Source organism: Electrona antarctica (genome assembly GCF_951216825.1).
Source record: "Electrona antarctica genome assembly, chromosome: 4".
In the NCBI taxonomy this organism is placed as follows: Eukaryota; Metazoa; Chordata; class Actinopteri; order Myctophiformes; family Myctophidae; genus Electrona; species Electrona antarctica.
In genome coordinates this window covers 23,917,499-23,932,590 of record NC_136809.1, presented here as the reverse complement: position 1 = coordinate 23,932,590, position 15,092 = coordinate 23,917,499, and the positions used below count along the sequence as shown (strand labels likewise).

At 42.8% G+C, this 15,092-nt stretch overlaps 1 protein-coding gene across 1 annotated transcript in view; it reads right to left on the bottom strand.

Moving 5' to 3' along the window:
• Nucleotides 1-190: 190 nt before the first annotated feature.
• Nucleotides 191-15,092, bottom strand: part of LOC306922477 (von Willebrand factor A domain-containing protein 7-like) — a 45,896-nt gene continuing 30,994 nt past the window's right edge. Inside the window, exons 7-18 of the mRNA XM_079500118.1 lie at nt 13,141-13,327; nt 9,411-9,580; nt 7,943-8,055; nt 7,193-7,309; nt 6,809-7,021; nt 6,534-6,669; nt 6,123-6,275; nt 5,039-5,131; nt 4,658-4,764; nt 4,015-4,182; nt 3,207-3,524; nt 191-3,024 (exon numbers count right to left, since the gene is read on the bottom strand). Coding sequence (XP_079356244.1) covers nt 2,584-3,024; nt 3,207-3,524; nt 4,015-4,182; nt 4,658-4,764; nt 5,039-5,131; nt 6,123-6,275; nt 6,534-6,669; nt 6,809-7,021; nt 7,193-7,309; nt 7,943-8,055; nt 9,411-9,580; nt 13,141-13,327 — 2,216 coding nt within the window. The 3' untranslated portion in view covers nt 191-2,583. The remainder of the gene's footprint in view (nt 3,025-3,206; nt 3,525-4,014; nt 4,183-4,657; nt 4,765-5,038; nt 5,132-6,122; nt 6,276-6,533; nt 6,670-6,808; nt 7,022-7,192; nt 7,310-7,942; nt 8,056-9,410; nt 9,581-13,140; nt 13,328-15,092) is intronic.

Sequence of the window (15,092 nt, the reverse complement as noted above, 5' to 3'; positions counted from 1 at the left end):
GTTTTTGGTCTGAATCCATGGTCACACCCAGATTTTGACCTACTGATTTGCATGCAAATAATAGCAGGGGAAGGATGAGGAAGAAGGTAGTGCTCATCCTGATTGAAACAGTTACAGTATACCCTATATTTATAGTTTTAATGTGATACGTATTTATATATCTCATCTGGATTAGAAAGAACATCTTAATGCAAAGTATAATGCAAGTAATAAATGAAAAAAGTAATTGAAAAAACACATGCAGGCAATTCACATTAGAATACAATATCAGTCACCAGAAACAAGGACAGGTGTTTTTAATGAATCTAACATTGTTAAAATGGAGTTACAATGGGTTTGTATCTAAGGGGGCGAGTCTGATGAAATGAATATCAATTAGGCTTTCTAAATACTGAATCTAGCAACTTAAAAACTGTCTGGTGTTCACAAAAGCTGGAGTAGACGATACAATTACCAAAAGGTTTTTGAAAGTGAAATATCCCTTTAACATGTGGAATAGCAGAGAATATTATAAACAACTGGTTGCTTTCTGGACAAGGAAAATAAAATGCATTAATGATAATGACACTTAACTAATCATATTGTAAAAACAATCCATACTTTAATTAAATACAAAGACAAATTAAGAACTGACAACAAAGGATTCTTCAACAAAGGAAGTTTTGGTACGCATCACATGAGAGCTTGTAGATCTGCTATTTTCACCATTTTAAAAATGGTCAATACAAATCAAACCAAAACAAATTCCACCTATAATGATATGTCTGAAATTGGAAAACCAGGTTGAAACGTGGTTAAAATATAAAATTTCCTAGGATATAGAATTCACTTCTTGGGAAATTGGTGAACTGTACAAAGTAGGCCACTGATATATAATTTGTAACTTTTATACATACAGTATACGGTAGCATAGATATTGTATACAGTATAGCAAATATATTTACACCTGTAAGCTTTCTGGAGTTTCTTGTATATTAGACTTTTACCAGTGTAACACTTTCATTTGTTATCATTATTGTGACAGCAGAATGTTCAGTCCCTATACATTTCTAATCACATAATTTATGAGAGATTGTTTTCACCTCAAAGAATTGGGCGGAAATGTTCCAGTCTACTTTAATTCAATCATTTTAAACCAAAAACATTGGAGAGATTTGTTCAGAAGCCATTGTACTTTTACTTTTGATATAAGTATACAATTTAACATCAAATAGGCTACTTGTGATACATACAGTAAGTACATTTATTGGGAGCTACTTGACATGAATATTGGCTAAGGTACCGGATTCACTTTCAAGTAAGATACTTTAGCTTTACCTTCATGATTTTTTTGTCTTTAAAGTACTTTGGTACACCGGTGGTGTAAAGTTATACACCACCGGTTTTCTCAGTGGTATCAGCAAATGTTTTCTGTTGCCTCCAAAAATCTATATTAACTCTCAATGTCTGGCCAGTGCCACACGACACACGTATGTCTGGCCACCCTTTCTTTCGGGTAATTGTACAGTATAAACAGAGATGTCAAGTCATATGAAAAAGTGCTTCGCTACATTAGTTCAACTGTCAGCATTGCCAAATAATTGCATTCATGTTAAAACACTATATTACATTATTTCAAGCTTTCTCAATTTCCAGTTTACCAGGCCAGTCACAGAACAAATAAAAGGAAGTCAGCAGGCTGTATTCAGGGTCAAGCTTTATCTAGTTTGTAGTTTACTTTGGTTATGTCTGTAAGATGGTAAATAGTCTGTACGCTGACTGAAAAAGACCCGCTCACTGCGTAGAAAATAATGGAGAACTTATAGAAATAATGTACTTCAGGGATAATTTCTTCAAAACATGGTTATAATATTATATACCTTAAAACACCCAGCTGACAATCTGAGTTTCAACCACTTAAACTTCTACATTTTGCTGACCGGGGTCCCCCAGGGGTCTGTACTTGGTCCCCTCCTTTTTCCCGCTACACCAAATCTCTTTGCGGAAAGGAGACAATCAACAAGCTCCTGATTCATTGCAGCGCATCATGAACTTGTAGATCTGCTATTTTCTTCAGATGTTTGGAATAGGGATGCTAGGAGCAGCACAACTTGGCTGTGTTGGTCGCGGAGTGGATGGCAGATAATCAGATACTGGACACAAAACAACCCTCTGTAATATAAATGTATTCCAAGGCAGCACGCGTTGCTCTTCCATAAGGCAAGATCCAGGGCATAATGGATTATGGATAATAGATCTCTTAAAGGCATTAGCACCTGGCACACTGATTGGTTTAAGTTGCGTAACGCCCAAACCACACCTATGCATAATGTAATGGGTAGCGGAGGTGTTTTAAGGATTTAGGTGGTGGCACAAGATAGCATTTTTTACGGGGGAACGCCTCTTACACAATACTAATTCCCCAAATTGAGGAAATAGGGCTCCTGGCGTGAGATGGAGCCCCTAATGTGCAGATTAACCTGAAGGAGACTTACAATATTGGGATATATCATCCCGAAGCGAATGAAGAGAAGTGTACAGAAAAGATGGAACCTACAGAACATTGAAAAATTGTGCAAGCATTTCTTTTCCACAACCATTCCTTCATATCCAAACAAAACTAAGTGCCAGACTGACCCAGAGACATTGAGACAAAGTCAAAGTGTGCCCTCCGGTGGACGTCGTAGCAACTACAGCTGCTGGAGTGACTGTGGTCTCTGGAGCGGTTGTGCTTGTGTCTGTGCTTCTCGCCTGCGCCACACACGTCCCCACATTTCCTGCTCCATCAACTGCCACCAGCTCTACATCCCGTGAACAGCAGGAGGCGCTGTAGGTGGCGAGTGTAATGTTCTCCCCCTCAGCTCCCACGACCGTGCTAGTGTTGAGGGTTCCGTTCCCTTTACGGACAGTGAGGCTTTCAACGCCTGTACCGTTGACTCCATCTGTGATGTTCGCAGAGAATTCCCACTGGGAGGTACTACAGAGGGAGGGACAGGCGGCAGACACACTGGCCTGTGTGAACACTGGGCGGGTCACATCTGTCACCTGGAGAGAGAGCATGGGGGAGTGCCAAGTGGGCATACAGAAATTATTTGAAATAAATGGAATTCAGAATGAATTGCAAGTTACATGCCTTGACAGATCTGGTGTTAAATCATTTCATTGCCCTGTCTCAGTAGCAACTAGCAGGACCACCCACCCTACCCCGCAAGCCGGCGTGCAGTTACCTCAGCGACCACAGAGAGTCTGAGCATGGCATAGTTGGAGTCCGCTGTGGCAGTGTTCTCCGCCTCGACGATAAGAGTCACATCGGATCCAGACACAGCGCTGGCCGGGACTGTTAATGCCACCGTGCCGTTTGCTTGGCCGCCTTCGGCTGTGGAGATGGTGGTGGGCGAAGTGGAGGGGTAGCTCCGGTCGTTGCTGATGCGCATGGCGAAACTACCACTTCCGGCGGTGTTGACTACTCCGTTGGTGGATGTAGATACAGTAAAGGGGATGGAGATGGTGGAACCTGGTTTCACGGTGATGCTATCAGTTTGGACCTGTATAGAGAATGAATGACCAGACTAGAAATATAGTGCTTTCAAATTTGAGAAATTCACAATGGGGCTCAATGGCAGATATTGGCACGTCAAAAAAGCACTTTCACCTAGAAACTCCATTCACACTTTTTATAATTCAGCTTACTTTGGAGACACATGCTGGAACTTTTTACTTTGAAATGATTTGTAGTTTCGGAGTTATTTAACTTAAACGCCCAATGCATTCTCAATGCCTTAAACCATATAGAGTACCTTGGACGGTGTCCCCCAGGCCAGGGCTCTATACTATATACACTCCCTTTTTCCCTCAACACCAAATCTCTTCTCCGACAATAGCTGATCTACCACACAACACGTTGAGTTGCGAGCTTGTAGACTGTTTATTTCCAAATGTTCGCCCCAGAATAGGGACGCATGTATATTTCCAGGTACAGTACACCTTAAACACTCAAAGTTAAAGATCCTGTTACACGAATGTGAACGTGCTCACCGTGACAGAGATGCTGGAGGTCTTCATCTGTGTGGAGGCCTGCCGTTGGAAGTTACCCGATGGTGTTGTTGACCTGGAGGTGGCGCTGTCTCCTCCTTTCAGAAGCAGCACAAATTCACCCGCTGGAAGGTCAGAGAACTTAACCAGGAAGTTGCCCCCACCCAGCGACTGTAGAGGACAGAATAATCGACTTAGTGCTTTTATTTCCCTCTTTTTGTTGTGATTCAGATCTATTAATCGTAATAATCGAAACAGTACTTAAGACCTAAACTTACTTTAATCTATACTGTTAAAAGTGTATTACTTTACATAGGTCAAGTTCAAAGTGACTATACACTCATTCAGTGTATAGCACAGCGGTTCTCAATATTCCTCTCCTTGAGGTGGTTCCAGGAAAATGAGTATCGTAACCATACTGTAGTATTAAAATCAGTTTAACCACTTTTAAGCCTATTGTATTCCATACTTCAGTTTGCATTGTGCTCTACAAACTCACAACACAAAATTGTTACAATTTCAGAATAATTGTGAAAACGTTTAATACAAATTTTCTCTTATGGTTGTCCCTGTCACAAAATCTTTTCAGATGAGGGTCCGCGGCCAAATTCAATGTGGGTGTCCAGGAACCAGCGGTGTGGCATACCTGCACTGATCCGTTGACCTGTGACCCTGAGCCTTCCACCAGAGACGCCTCTCTGACTTCTGCTGTGTCACTTCCTGTGACAGTGACCAACAGGCTGACATTACCACCTACAAAGAAAAAAGGTCAATATATTGTTGAAAATGGAAAAATAAGGATTTTTGCAACAGTGTCTCTCAAACTTTTTCATGTCAAGGACCCTGAATTAACATACTTGGCCATGGATGTCAAACTGAAATATATTTTTTTAAATAGTCAGAAAACAGACTATAGCTGCTATATTAAATAAGTTATCTGGGGATCCCCCTGGGACCCCTAAGGACACCCCCGACTTCACAAGACAAACAGCATGTAGTGAAAAACTCAATACTTTTTGGAACTTACCTATGAGAGGACGCCCCTCTTTCAGACCAAAGTCACTGTGGGCTCCCTCGTGTGCCTCCACAAGGTGATAGATGAAGTTCACTGAACTTTGACCTGCAACAACACACAAAAGCAGATCCTCAGGCCTACTGTTTGTATAGTTCATGAAACAGTCAGCTGTTAAGCAACAGAATGCTCAGCAGCAGGTACAAAAATGGGTTGTTTTTTGTTGATAGTTTGACCGGTTTTACCACAGAAAGTACTGGTAAAGGGTTTTCTTCTGTGTGGGTCTTAGATATTTACGAGCTTTTGCCACAAACGGTACAACCAAAAGGTCTCTTGGCTAATTTACAAGCTTTTCTACAAACTGTACAACCAAAGGGTCTACTCTGCTAGCTTGTTTATTGGTGAATTGTCTTTTATGTAGTGATTACATTAATGTCCCAGTGCTGCTCTTAGGCCTCACTCACACCTAAGACACACTTGTCCTGTGTGTTCTGGTTGGAAGACACAACCTTGTTGCATGGCTGTCTTCTGCCCTTCCCCATGCAACAAGGTTGTGTCTTCAAACCATGTGACTCCCATTGGAAATGCATTGAGGCGGCCATGACACACAGAACACACAGGACACAAGTGTGTCTTGCGTGTCTTAGGTGTGAGTGAGGCCTTAGACTTAGAGTAACAGACCTGTATGGAACCCCCCCCCCCCCCCCCCCCCCCCCAAGGAGCCCTGACGTTCCCTGGACCCCACGATTTTTACGCACGCACGCACGCATTCCTTGGCATATTGGCAGTGTGCACAAGAAATTTGGCACTGAATGGTAGTAGTTTGCTAGTTTTGCACACACACACACACACACACACACACACACACACACACACACACACACACACACACACACACACACACACACACACACACACACACACACACACACACACACACACACACACACACACACACACACACACACACACACACACACACACACACACACACACACACACACACACACACACACACACACACACACACACACCATTACTGCAACAGCATCTACTGTACACATACATGTAACCAGGCAGTATGATACTATGTACTGACCTATGACCTTGAGAGAGTATATGGCATCAGAGTTGATGCTAATATCCCATGATCCTGTTAGGTTGTCAGCGCTGAAGCGGAAGCGACGCAGGTTACCCACTGTGGTGAAAGAGCCCAGAGGGCCACTGGTCTCAGTGGAGGCCTGAGATACACCTATTGGGGAGATGAGAGGAGAAACACAATGATAACTGTTTCTGCTGAAATGTATCAGATGGCCATTCCTTATGCAGCATTCCATGTCCATTCATAAATAATGCACAATAAGCAGGCGCCCGGGTGGTGCAGTGGGTGCACTGATTTTTCTTAATTTGTATTAATTTAACAATACATGGTTTAGGCCTACAGTAGCCTACATATGGAGTTTAAGGTATGTGTACCTCTCGGGTACACTATACAAACATAGTCATATACCTGTGGGGCTTGTGAGACTGAAAGTGAGTGAGGAAGCTCCTGTGATGTAAGCAGTTATGTTTCTCATTGAGCGGTCAACTTCAAAAGCAAAGTTGTCAGGCCTTCCGGGATTTCTTACTGCCTGGAAAATGGTAACCTGTAAAAGAGAAAGAAATTGACAGTACACCGAACAAGAATTTAGAGTACATCAGACCACTTTTCAAAATACAGTAACAACTGCAATAATTATAATAGCTAAACATCCAACCTAATTGCAGTTGGATAGTTAGTCTCACCACAGCACTTGCTGAAGAATCCTCTATAACACTGGTAGCCTGTGGAAGTTCAGACTTTGTGACCTCAATGGCTTGACCTCCAGATGCCCGAGCAAGGTCACGGTACAGTTGGGCGTCTGTTTGACTCATAGAGCGTGAAGCAGCTCCCTTCTGATTCTGAAGCATTCTCCTGCGCCGACGACTGGTCAAGACTTGGGTCAACATGAAGGTCACCTGATGCATGGAAGAGCAGGACAACAGAAAGGTAAAAAACTACCATAAGTGGAGTGCAGAATTGTATTACAACTAAGCTTGAGTAACATTTCGTGAATCGTGACCTTGTCAACATGGACAGATGCAGTTCTTATAGAAGTGATATAGAAGTATACTATAAACTTAACTCACCACCGTCTTGGTGCTCTCTATGAGGGCAGTCACAGCACTTTTCAGATGTTCGTCTTTGGCCGGAGCGTCAGTGAAGACGAAGATTTCAGAGGAGGGTGGAGCCGCGGTCAGGGCAAGCTTTGTACACAACAAAGAACAAACTGCCTTTAGAACAGGGTCAGGTCACTGTGGTAACTAGAAATTGCTCTTATATTCAAAATCATAGTTGAGGGGTATTCAACTCTGTATGGTAAAATGAAATATACCTTTAAGTAATTGAATTCTGTTAAATTGCAATTACAGACAAAACGATTTGAACGAATCATCTTATTTAGCTACATTATATCTTGTCAATGGGCAGTGGGCACATCTGCTACTTAAACTCTCCAGTCTTACAGTTGTAATCTGAGTTAGTGTACTTTTTCCCCTGTCTACGCCAAATGTCTTCACCAAAATAGCAGATCTACAAGCTCAAAACGTCTAAGCTTGTACAGTGTACACACAGCTTGTACGCACACACACACACACACACACACACACACACACACACACACACACACACACACACACACACACACACACACACACACACACACACACACACACACACACACACACACACACACACACACACACACACACACACACACACACACACACACACACACACACACACACACACACACACATAATAGATACTAATAATGGACGTTCAATGAGTCACGTCTTTATGTACAGTACCATAGCTAATAATTCAATTTAAACACACACCTGGAGAGCAGATAAGCACATCTCTGGAATGTCCCCTCCCCCTGATGCTGTCAGCTTATTGATGTGGGCTTTGAAGATGTCTGAATCAGTTGTCACTATCACAGGTCCAAAATCTGAACACACAAGACAAATTTAAATACTCATTTATGACAATGCATTTAACTAGTAAAATCGGTGAGGGTTCTATAGCCTCTACAAGCTCGGTTATTTTTCCTGGTATGAAATGTTATTTAGCCTAAACATATTTCAGAATGCACCTCCAAAAGCACTTTAACTTACAGCCATAGGAGCATGGCCACAAATGAAAGTTGCACCGTATGTCCCGGACTGCTAGGTCGGCCCAGGCCCGTATATCCTATCCTATTCCCACTGGAACCACTGGACTACTTGCACCGTATATCCTATCATATTCCCACTGGCTCGCTATGATCTAGGGGTCTCCCGCTCCCTCCTGACGCAGCATTAATAGACATTGCTTGCCATGGACGTCTGTCAATTGCATGTTTTCAGTACACAACAAAGAACAAACTGCCTTTAGAACAGAGTCAGGTCACTGTGGTAACCAGAAATTGCTCTTATATTAATTTTGTAATAATATGTGATAAAGAATCATGTTAAAACAAACAAACACGACAAAGTTGAGGGGCTAGAGGGCGGCTCTTCGCCAACATATGAATGACACTATAGGTTGCTCGGAGGGGACCCTCTCATGAAGGGAGGGTCTGCCCCACGAAGGGAGGGGCTGGAAGGAGCGCCGCAGCTTGTGATTGGGTGAGACGGGCCGTCAGTGGATTAGGGAGCGCTCCACTGTGCTCATTGAAGGGGGGGGACGAGGATTTACTATTCTCGGGTCGCAACTCGAACGCCTCAAGCGAACTTTGCAACGTTTGACACAGCAACTCGCTCGCTTTAGCTCGCCTGGCGGTGTCTCTCATGGCTCAAGTTCGCTTGAGACGGCGCCCTTCCGTCACGGTCAAAAACTATAGGGCAAAACCCTTCGTGTGGCAGAAAACTGTGTCGCTGCTAGGAGGATGGATATACAACCGGAAATGAACCGGAAGTGTCTATCCGCCTCCACGTTATCATATTTAGAAAAATATATTTATTTCACAAATTGGGGTTTTGGTCAAAACAAGCTATATTCAACGGCCCATAACTAAAGAACCGATGACACAAAAAATATTTTCCAATTCCAGGTGAAAGAAAAGATGATCATCCACGCCTCCAGACAGCCAGGACACATCTCGGGCTGCATGGGTCAACAAAATAAGGTAAACACTGAAAAACACTGACGGTTTTGGAAGAATTAATTAATTATTAACATGCTTAATAATTAAGCTACTAATTATTACATTGTTACTTAAACAATTCATTATGGCTAAGATGTTTGAGCTCATGAGCAAACAGTCAGTCTTTAGCCTCAATACAGTACATTTGTGAATGTTTGCTGTAAGACACATCTCTATACCTGGGTCGTTGAAAGGGACCAATATGTAGGCTGAAGGCTCTTGTTGGGTTCCCTTCAAAAGGTCGATGATAGCGAAGGAGACTCTCTTAGCCTCCTCTATGTCATCACTCATACTGCCTGTGGTGTCGATGACAAAACACAACACAGAAGCCTGGGAGAGGCCCATAAGTCTGGGAAAGCAAGAGAGTGGAAGTCAGACTGTGTGTCTCATACATATCTCATATATAGAGCACCGAAGTCCTGACGTCACTGTCAGTAGAGGGCGCCAGTTCACAGTTTTGTGTACTTTTTTTTGCATTGAAATCGCCATAGGGGGATTTTAGAGCTCTTCATATAAGAACGGTGTTTGAAAAATAAACTGATCATCCCGGCCTTTTCACTCATATGGATATGAAGCATCGACTGAAGGTGGAAATGTACAAATATACCCAAATAGTAACACAATAAGCGTTAGAAACGAGTCAAACAACCCAGAGACTATACATTTCCAGGTAGGCGGTGGTTGCAGCTGCCCGTCGCACAACAGAAACTGACTGACATGTTAATTAATTTTTTTTTGTATTTTTTTGTATTGATATTTAATGTTTCGTGGTTAGTCGAGTCACCGCCAGCTGAGCTTACGTCAACGAGGAATCTCAGGAACGCAATGTGTTGACAGCTGGGCGTGACATATATTAGCAGCGACATTGCTTTCATATGTAGTTTCAAGGCTTTTGCGGTCAAAGTAATTCCATTTTCTCCAGAAACTGGCTGTATCAAATATGAATGGACATCATTAACGACGCACAGCCACCCCCCTGACAGAAAGGCCGGGATGATCGGTTTATCTTTCAAACACAGTTCTTATATGAAGCGACCTAAAATCGCCCTATGGTGATTTCAATGCAAATAAAAAAAATACATGAACCTGTGTACTGGCACCCTCTACTGAAAGTGATGTCAGACTTCGGTGCTCTATTGCTATTGGAACAGGTTAATCTTTATTGTGGGGTTGCATGTTATCGTCAAGAGAAAACTTTGGCACCTAACTAGTCCTACACGCTTTCACTTTGTAACTCCATTCAAACATTGACATGTTCAGCTTACTGTGGAATCGTGCGGTAGTTCTTGAGTATTTGAAATGTTTTGTAGTTTGTAGAGATATTTTACTGGAACTTACTTTTAATGGAAGTCAAAGAAGGATTTTGATACGTTGAAACTTCTTCATAGTTAGTTAGTTAGTTACTTTATTGACACAAATGTATAAAACATTGGGTCCAAACAATAATAAAAACCCATGAATCAAAAACTTTAAAAGCTGGTACAATACATTAAAATATACAATACACAACACACAACACAAAATCCCTTTACAACAGGAGCTTACATTCACCTGGAGACTCCATTCACAATTTAGAAATCACACCTGTGTGAACTGAGTGGTGTAAGGTCTTATATAGACTGATCAGCTGTGGTCTGACGTAATGTCTGACATAATGAAATCACACCCGTGTGAACTGGGTGACCATAGCAACCATGCTCATTTTTTGGTACGAACAGACAGACAGACAAACAGACAGACACGTAAACTAACAAAGCCAGTTGTAGGAGTGGTTTACACCACTCAAACAAATCATACCTGTGTGAACTGAGCGGTGCAACTATACATTTATTGTTATTGTCTCCACCAGGCCGAAGGCATGGGGAGAGAGTATGTTTTGCACTCCGTCCGTGTGTGTGTGTGTCCGTGTGTCCGTGTGTGTGGGGAGAGAGTATGTTTTGCACTCCGTCCGTGTGTGTGTGTGTCCGTGTGTCCGTGTGTGTGTCCTTCCGTCCGTCTGTTACCAGCTAATCTCCGGCACCGTTAACCCGGTCGATGCCAAACTTTGCACACACACTCCCTGGATGCCAACGATGAACCTCTGCCCCACATTTTCCAGAACGGCCTGTTATAGCGCCACCAGGAGGCCGCTTTGTGCAAAACAAGTTTTTGGACAGTACACCTACAGATTTTGTCCAAACATCACACAAATTGGTACACAGTCTCTCTAGAGCCATTCAACGAAACAGGTCTTTCAGATTTCTCAGACTCCATCCTGATTGGCTAAGATTGGCTTCCAAAGTTCGCAGGAGTGCTCAGTTTCAAACAAAATGCTGCAAATCATGAACACATCATGTGATTTCCGTGAAATTGTGCACGCACATTCCCACTAGGCCGAGGAAGAAATGCCACATGAACATTTTCAACTCAGCCTCATGGTGGCGCTATAACTGGCCGAAAAGTGTTTTTACCTCTAACTGCATGGATCTGTGGATAACTTTGTATGCCAACTCCCTAGAGGCCAAGGAAAAACCTTTGCCTGGAATTTTTCACATCTGCTCTTTATAGCGCCACCAGGAGGCCGACATATGTAAAACACATTTTCTAATATTACTCCTTCAGATTTTATCCAAATTTCACGCAAATCAGTACACATGTTCTCCATAGTCATGTGATCAAGACGGGTTTGTTTGATTTATCATAATCCACCCTCATTGGCTACGATTGGCTTCTAAACTTTTCAGGAGTAGCCTGCTTTGTACCCGTTTTGTACAAATCGCCACAACTACTCAACGCAGCGTCCGATTGCGGTGAAACTGTGCATGCATATTCCCACTAGGCTGAGGAAGAAATGCCACTTGACAGTTTTCGAATCAGCCTCATGGTGGCGCTACAACAGGCCAAGCCGCATCTCACTCACACACACACACACACACACACACACACACACACACACACACACACACACACACACACACACACACACACACACACACACACACACACTTTGCCAAACATCACACACACTGGTGGAGACCTGTGCCCGGAAGGGCACTTTTTCTAGTTATAGTACTGTACTGTACTGTACTGTGCTCTGTACTGTATTGTAGTGTACTGTGCTCTGTACTGTACTTTGATTATTTTTGGGTTAGGGTTATCGTGTGGGAGTCCCCGGGGGGTCCCCCACGGTCAGGGGGCTGGCCCGGTTCCGGCGAGCCTTCCCACGTCAGAAACGGTTGAGAAATGACAGAGTTACCATGTCACAGATTTCCGTGCTCGGACAGACACAGGGACACATAGGGACACACATAGCTGCGTAATGGAGCGGAGGCACCGCTCAAAAACATCACCTTACTGTGGACACACCCGAGTGGAATAGTAAGAGTGGTGACACGCTTTGATCTCGCCGCAAAGCGGGTGCCTATGGGCTATAGTTCCAAACATTGGAGCTATCCCATTGAGATAGAATGAGCACTTCCGCATTCCATTGTTACAATGGGAGTCAACGCTAGTGTCACCACTCTCTTACTAGATTACTCTGGGACATACAGGCCTGAACCTTTTACTTTGAAATGTTTTGTAGTTTTTTAGATATTTAACTTTTAAAACTCAAGTGATAAAACTTTGGCCCCTCCATTTCCTTCATACTTTCACGGATAAACTCAATTCGCAGTTTAAAAATCACCTTGCTGTGGAGATGTGCTTGAGATTATTACTTATAATACAATAATTGGCAGTTTTCAAAATATATAACTTCAAGCGCCCAATGCATTGTCAATGGCCATCACCAAAGCACTCCGCAGCGCTGACAGGTGTCAATCAGCAGCCGTGCCGGCGCCAGAGGGGGGGGGGGTCACTGCATTTGTACTACTTGTATTGTGTTGTTGTTGTGGATGCAAAGTACTGTACCTCAAATTAATGAACTCTTACCGTAGGAAGCTCTTGTCACCAACAGCCACTCTGATATCCTCCAGTAGCTCGATTGTGGCATCAACAGCTAGGTTAGCTGCTGTTTGGTGGAGGTAGCCATGACTGGCCGAAATGGAATCCTTATTGATGCCCCCAATTGGGTCCTGTCGGCTGGTCCGATCAAATGAGCCACCATGGCTACATTTGCCTGAGAGGGGGAGAAAAGTAGGCATTATTGTCATTATGATATTTTGAGTTTTTGACAGATCAAACTGGAATGGTGAAGAAGACTATTGCCAGCAAAGTGGATATCATTACTTTTCCATGTCATTATTTAAAAATCACACCCATGTGAAGTGAGGGGTGCTCTTATCATCGTACATCATCATACATCATCTCATTCCGGCCAATCACAATTTGCGTCCTCACCTTCGTCATCAATGTTTGTGTTACGCAATGTTTGAGTTTACACAAACACTTAGAATTGTCCAAATGAGAAAAAGAGGTTGCGCATCAGCAATGGTTTTCAGTGGAGTGCCAGATCCAAATCCAGTATACATCAAAAAACAGGAATTAAAAAAATTCCAAAAAAGGTAGCACATCCAAAAGCGTTCCTTTTTGGTGTGTGCCAATAAAGAAATGGAAATGTGAGTACTTTGTCCACCGCTTGTTTAATTTTTGGATGGGCTACCTTTTTGGAATTTTTTTAATTCCTGTTTTTTGACTTAGAATTGTCCATTCATTTTCAATGGCATTTAATGTTGGACAAAATTTGGGTTACACACACCAAAAGCTGGACATATAGGAAAGGGTGACAAACAATGGCCAAAACTCAATCGAGAACCGTGTCGAAGATGTTTTCTCTCTGGAATGGAAGGTACATAATGACACACCTTTTTGTATTTAGAGGGTTTTCATGTCTTAAAAGTGGGGTAATTCCGGCCCAGTAGTGCCCAGTTAGGAACGGGCCTTAATTTTCAGGCCCGTTGAGAACTCTTAGTCTGGATACACTTGTGTCTCTTTAGGCCACTTAACAATCTGAAACTCTTGTCACACTGTTTACAGTGGTACTGTTTTTCCCCAGTATGGATATGCTGGTGTTTCTTTAGATTTCCTAACTGACTGAAACTCTTGTCACACTGTTTGCAGGTGTATATTTTCTTTCGTGTGGAACTCATCTGATGTGTCTTTATGTCTCCCGCTTGAGCTACATTCTTGCAAAAACTGTTGACGACGACTGTCATATTTTGGTTCATCCGTGTCTCCTTGTTTCTGGCTGGCTACAGGGCTGTTGATTTTCTGACAGGCTTTTGAGGGTGCCTTGTCGTTAGTCAGAAGGTTCCTTGTTCCGAAATTACTATCCCTATCTCTAATCCTAACCTAAACATAACCGCAAGCACGGGAGCAGTGCATGTTCGGACTAACGGGACTTCGGATCTATGGGCAGTTCCCCTTTTGAGGGCATCTGTTCATTCCTCAGCGTTTGGCAGTAGAGGTCGTTGTGGCTCCTCTTCACGTGTTGATGGAGGAAGGTGGAGGCACAGGCATACGGGCACTCAGAACAGACCTGAGTCTGGACATGTTGAGACTCACTCCTTCCCTCCATCATCAAATATGATGCATGGACTGTGATGGAGACGAGTTTTAGGTTTGTCTCTGGGGTTTCTGAAATATGCCCTTATTTTATATTTCTCTCTCCGTCTTCTCTCTGTCTCTGCCTCTATCTTTGTCTCTCTTATGTAAATCTCTTAACACAAATGTCTACACATCGCTCTGCTATTAAGTGAAAGTATGTATGCGCCAATCAATAAAGTAAACTAAACTTTTAAGTGAAAAGGGGGCAGGTATTTATAAGAATTTATTCTTCTTCCTGCTCCTTTTCGTCATAGGTGTATCAGATACTGTATAAAAGACAAATGAATTATGAAAGACATTAATTGTTATCTATTATGATTTGTACTGTATTGTGTTAC